The 6,000-nt window shown below is 50.8% G+C and overlaps 1 protein-coding gene across 2 annotated transcripts in view; it reads left to right on the top strand.

The window, feature by feature from the left end:
• Nucleotides 1–5,183: 5,183 nt before the first annotated feature.
• Nucleotides 5,184–6,000, top strand: part of PTCHD4 (patched domain containing 4) — an 80,690-nt gene continuing 79,873 nt past the window's right edge. Inside the window, exon 1 of one of the 2 annotated variants that reach the window (XM_023924300.2) lies at nucleotides 5,184–5,971. In XM_023924300.2, coding sequence (XP_023780068.2) covers nucleotides 5,372–5,971 — 600 coding nt within the window. In that variant the 5' untranslated portion in view covers nucleotides 5,184–5,371. The remainder of the gene's footprint in view (nucleotides 5,972–6,000) is intronic. The other variant, XM_023924301.2, reaches the window with a different exon arrangement.

Here is a 6,000-nt window from a genome sequence, read left to right as displayed (position 1 = left end):
ACAATAAAGCTGAATACTTGAAAATATATCAATACATAATCCAATAGTTGTTTCCTCCCATACCAGAGATTCAAAGGCTCTTTAACTTTTGCTCTTTTCCTGTTACCACTACAGCCTCCTGTGCCTCTTCTGACAGCCTGGCTGTCCAGGCTTTTCAGCAGTGTCAGATGTATCTGTATAAAATCTCCAGTGATAATGGGTGCAGCTTTCTGGTCCTGCAGGGCCTGGAATTCCCCCTAAAAGCACCTCAGTGTTTCATTCCTTCCCCTTCCTCAACTGGAAGTGTTTTCTCAACTATTTTCAAGACCACCACACAGCATAGAAACAAAACAGCCAGTTCCAACAGTAACCACATGTTTTGCTCTGTATCTTTTTTCCCAGTTTTTACATCCTTTCTCCTCTGCTCTCATCCCCCAGCAGGATAAACAAACCTCCTCTGTTTCCCTCTTCCCATCCCTGCCCTACCTGTGCAGTGCTGGCCCTACTGCTCAATGAAGTTCAGAACAAAAACAAGGATTCCTAAGGGAATTTTTCTTATGATCCACATTTCTAAAACTAAAGTCTATAGCACATTAGAGTTATTCCCAGTTTGAGGTAGAAAATCATAAAAGTGTATGAACATTAACTACTAGTTGGTCTGAAGTTTGCTTTACTTGCTCCAATGTACACAGCCTCTGTTGCTATTCTGAATTATCCTTCTGAATTATTTTTTCACTATTTAATGTCTTTTTAAACCATTAATTTTTACTACATCCACCCAGCTATTAAACCATAACAACTAAAAGTCACTATGTCAATAGGACCATTTGTGCCTTTACTTGTTTGTGAATCTCCATATGGCAATCTGGCTCCTGGGCACCCAATATACCTTTTTTCAGTACCTAATCACTGCACTTATGCCAACCCCTCAAGCCTGATGATATTTCTTATTTAAATGATTATGTCTCAGTAGCTGTTTGAGATGAGCACAGTCCACCAGTGCAGCCTCATCACAGAATCAGAGGGACTGTTCCAGTCTTCCTTGCTTTAGATTACCCTGTAAGTAAATTTGGTTTGCTTTGACTTTCTGTTCTTTTCCAAAGCATTTTCCAAAACCATGTCTACTTTCTATTGTGCCATAATTCCATTTTCTTTGTGCTGAATCTTTTGTTTCCGAAGTCGTCTCCTTTCTGGGAATAGGCAACTTCAGCTATTTTCCTCAGACAGATCTCCCCTTTCTCCAAACTAAATCATCTCAAATATTTTGGACTGTTTTTAGTTTCTCTCTGTGGTTTGTTATTTTTCTGAACTCTGGACTCTGAGAACCATCATTCAGCTCCCCCAGCTAACATCCCTGACATGTCTGTTATTCCACTTTAAAGAGGATTCATTGGATGACACCAGGGAGGATATAAATATCAGCATATCCCAGCACTGTTCTCAGAAAAGTTGCTGATGCCCTGCTTGTTTCTGAGACATACTTCAAGCTGACTTTTTAGATCCTCCATGGATTTTGCCATTTGGGATGACCAATATAATGCACTGCTCACTTGATCATTCACGTTACCTGCAGGGTAACACTATCAGGCAACTTCAGATCAGCAGTATCTGGGCCACTACACAAAACCAGCCTGAATTTGAAAGGCACAATGTGCTTGCTGCACCCATTCGAGCATCTTAAAATTAAGCCAATTTTAGCGGCACTAATGCCGGATTACACGTTGTTACTGTGTACTCCCAGGGACAGGCAAGACCAGCTGGCACTGCCCTTTGGCACTATTCTCTGTCTTCCTGCTCAGGAAGGGAGCAGCACGTTCTTGGTCACATTTTTCACTGCACAGGTTTCTTTGCCCCCACTTTGTCTGCTCTGTGTTTCAGCCAGACTGTGTCAGAATGCTCCACTGCAGCATCCTGGCAGTTGTTGTCCTGGTGCTGCCCTGGTGTAGTCCAAGACCTCGAGAAGCTGCAGGAAAAAAATAATGTTTTGCCATATCTTATTCAGGCACTAGAGGGACATGTCTGTCCCAAGGTGGTCCAGTCAATTTGTGCTGTGTTCCTGAGCCGCTCCTGTGGTTACTGGCTGTAATGAATCATCTCAATTATTGTCTGCAACCTAACAGGTCAATGGGGAATGGCTTTAAGCTTAAAAAAGTGTAGATTTAGATTGGATATTAGGAAGGAATTCTTTACTGTGAAGGTATGAGTCACTGGATCTTGTTCAGAGACGTTGTGGATCCCCATCTCTGGAAGTGTTCAAGGCCAAGTTGGATGGGACTTTGTGCAGCCTGGTCTAGATGAAGGTGTCCCTGCCATGGCAAGGGTTTGGAACTGGATGTTCTTTAAGGTCCTTTAGAACCCAAACCATTCTGTCATTTTATGATCTGGCCAAGCTCCTGAGCTCCTCAGCTCTGTGAAGGATCTACTAGGTAAAGCCACAGCAGCCAAGAGAAGCAATTCCAGGTTTCTCCCTGCCACACCCACTCCCATCACATCTCGGTCGCAGGATCAGTAAGAGCCAAGGATCCAAAGGCTCCAGGCCCACAGCACCCAGGTATCTCTGCCACCCACAGCTTAGACATGGTCACAATACTTTGTCAAGGGCTGTTACAAGCCTGCACATGTAGAAATGAGGAATCAGGCTCTGGCTTCCCACTCAAGGTCTCACTTCTGTGTGTAAGTACAAAGACTCATAAAGCCTTTGCGTTTTGACTTTATTCCCTGGGAGCACTCAACCATTGGCATAAGTACATCATAAAATAGACAAAGAGCTGTAATATGCACCAATGGAGCTTAGCATTTCCTGGGGTTATTGAGGAAGGCAGTACCTTAAGATGTGCAAATAGAATGGCTGACATGATCTTTTCTGCAGAGCTTCCCACCTTAGACCTCTTCTTGTTGCCTGAAAGAACTCAAATCCACTTTTACAGATCCACTAGATCACTAAGTAAAAACAGCCTGGATTTGAAAGCTGTGATGTGCTTGCAGCACCCAATGAAATACCTAAACATTAGATAGGCCATCTTTACCAATGCAGTTATTTTCACACTTCTGAAAGGGTTTGGGCTCCCAGTCTGAATCAGTGCCTCTGCAACCTAACACAGGCCCTTCAAAGCCATCTCAGTTTGGCTCTTCCTCCACCAGTTCATCCACACAGAGTCGTAGTCATAGGATGACTAAGTTGGGAAAGACCTCAAGTTCATCAAGCCCAGCTGCTAGTAGCAGTAGAAGCATGTGTAGAAGGGGTGTCAGCATGAAAGGGATTGCTGAATATGCTGTTTCTTCTCCAAAACACTGATAAATACTCCAAGCTGAGTGCAGTCTGCTGTTTGTCTGGTACTGAATCAGACAGAGGCTGCTAGCTGGCATTTCTGAGCTCCCCAGTTTCCACTTCACCCTCTTGCTTTTTCTGTAGGGGTTTATTATGGAAGAGCCTTGTTCTCTCAGACTTTGCAGTGCCCTTGGTCCCATCTCAAAATAAATAATTTCTGCTTGACAAAACTCACTAAAATATAGCAGAAATTTGGTAAAAGAGGAGACACCAAGCAGAGAGCTGCATTTTTTGGGTTTTGCTTTTTAATTACGTTTCTGTGATTTAGAATTACAAGTGAAAAGCTCCTGCAAAGCCATCCTGCCTTTCCTCCTGCCTTTCCTGCAAGGGGCTGTCAGCTCTGCTGGGGCTGGATCCGCTGTCCCAGGTGCTCCTGGCTTAGGTTCCCAGAGGAGCAGAGTTGACTGTCTGGAGAGTTGGTGGGCAGCTCGCCTGCTGCAAATGCATTTCTCTGCTGCTCTCCTTTGGTCCGAAGGAGCTGCAGAATTTTCCTCCTCTTATGTAATGGTCTGCTGGTGTCTTTGCTTGGGAAACCTCTTTTTCAGCTGGAGGGTGTCAGGAGCTGTGTCCTACCTCTCTTGGGTCACTGCTGAGAGAGCAGCTGGCCGAGGGACATGCGCCAGGATGTGGGGCAGCAGAAAGGAGCAGCTCCTCTCCCTTTCCTCCCCTTGTGTCCAGCATTTCCCGGGGTCACCCTCCTCCTCACAGGAGCACGGGGCAACTCCGTCTGGGCGACCCCGGGCAGCAAATGGGGAAAAGGGGAAATCTGGGCCGGGAGCTTTGCCTGGAGCAGTGTGTACCGTGTGCCGCGTGTCCCCCCGGCCTCCGGGAGCCACAGCGCGGACGGGGCAGAGCCGAGAGCCGGGGGGATGCGGTGGGACAGGGATGAGAGCGGGGCCGCGGGGGGATGCGGTGGGACAGGGATGAGTGCAGGGGGGATGCGGTGGGACAGGGATGAGAGCAGAGAGCCGGGGGGATGCGGTGGGACAGGGATGAGTGCAGCGGGGATGCGGTGGGACAGGGATGAGAGCAGAGAGCCGGGGGGATGCGGTGGGACAGGGATGAGAGCGGGGGATGCGGTGGGACAGGGATGAGAGCCGAGAGCCGGGGGGATGAGGTGGGACAGGGATGAGAGCCGAGAGCCGGGGGGATGCGGTGGGACAGGGATGAGAGCAGAGTGCCGGGGGGATGCGGTGGGACAGGGATGAGAGCCGAGAGCCGGGGGGATGCGGTGGGACAGGGATGAGAGCAGAGTGCCGGGGGGATGCGGTGGGACAGGGATGAGAGCAGAGCGCGGCCAGGAGATGCAGCAGCCGCGGGACCGGGGGATGGAGAGAGGAGTGCGGCGTGGGGATGCTGCAGCCGGGAGACCGCGGGACCAGAGTGGACCGCGGCGGCTGCTGCTGCTGCTGCTGGAATCAGGATCGCCAAGTCTCCGGGCCGAGCTCTCCTTCCTCCGGCAACCGGCGGGGCTGGGGAGGGGGAGCGAGGGAGGGGCACGGAGGGGTCGGGGGACGTTAAAATGCAGCATCATCCTCCGGCCCGGCGAATTCCGTGTGTGTGTGTGTGTGTGTGTGTGTCTGTGTGTGTGTGTGCGTGTGGAGGGGCGGAGGGGCAGAGCGGCAGCGCTGCCCGCAGCTCCCGGGGCTGCGCGGTGCTCCGGGAGCGGAGCGGGCACTGCGGAGCCGGCAGCGCTCCCGGAGCGCCGCCCGAGCCTCGCCGGAGAAAGGGGGGCACCGGGCGGGAGGGGAGGGAGGGGAAGGGGGGCGGCGATGCTGCCTGCCTTGGGGGGAGGGAGGAGAGAGAGCGGGGGAAAAAAAAGGAGAGAAAGAGGGGAAAAAAAGGCAAGGACCCCCCCCCACCCCCCGCTCCCCTCCCTCCCCTGCCCGGTCCCTTCCATCTCCGGCACACACACACACACCCGCACGCACACACACACACACCCCATTGATCAATATTTGGCTGTCTTGCTGCAACTTGCTGCAGTCTTTTAAAGGAGTAGTAGAGAGAGAGGGAGAGAGAAAGGGAAACTGGCAGGAAGGGGTAAGGAGCTACACATGTCACATGTGCTTTCTAAGACGGCCAGGAGCATCTGCAGGCTGGATCTGGTGGAGGATGCTGCGGCAGGTGATACACAGAGGGCTCCAGTCGTTTTTCTACAAGCTGGGCTTATTCGTGAGCAGGCATCCGGTGTTTTTCCTCACTGTGCCCGCAGTCCTGACCATCATCTTCGGCTTCAGCCTGCTCAGCCGCTTCCAGCCTGACACTGACCTGGAGAGCCTGGTAGCCCCCAGCCACAGCCTGGCCAAGATCGAGAGGAGCTTAGCCAGCAGCCTTTTCTCCCTCGATCAATCCAAAAGCCAGCTGTATTCGGACTTGCACACCCCGGGGAGGTATGGCAGGGTGATTCTCCTCTCCAAACCCGGAGGCAATATTTTGCATCAGGCTGATGTGATCCTGCAGATCCACCGAGCCGTGCTGGAAATGAAGGTGAACTACAAAGGCTATAATTATACTTTTTCCCATCTGTGTGTGTTGAGAAATCAGGATAAGAAATGCGTGCTGGATGATATTATTTCAGTGCTAGAGGATCTGAGGCAGGCTGCCCTCTCCAATAAGACAACAGCCAGGGTGCAAGTGAGCTATCCCAACACTAAATTAAAGGTATGCTCTTACTGCATGCTTTTGCCAAT

Source organism: Cyanistes caeruleus, chromosome 2 (assembly GCF_971803275.1).
Source record: "Cyanistes caeruleus chromosome 2, bCyaCae1.hap1.1, whole genome shotgun sequence".
Classification (NCBI taxonomy): Eukaryota; Metazoa; Chordata; class Aves; order Passeriformes; family Paridae; genus Cyanistes; species Cyanistes caeruleus.
The sequence above is the reverse complement of the archived record's forward strand: the minus strand, read 5'-3'. Positions and strand labels throughout refer to the sequence as shown.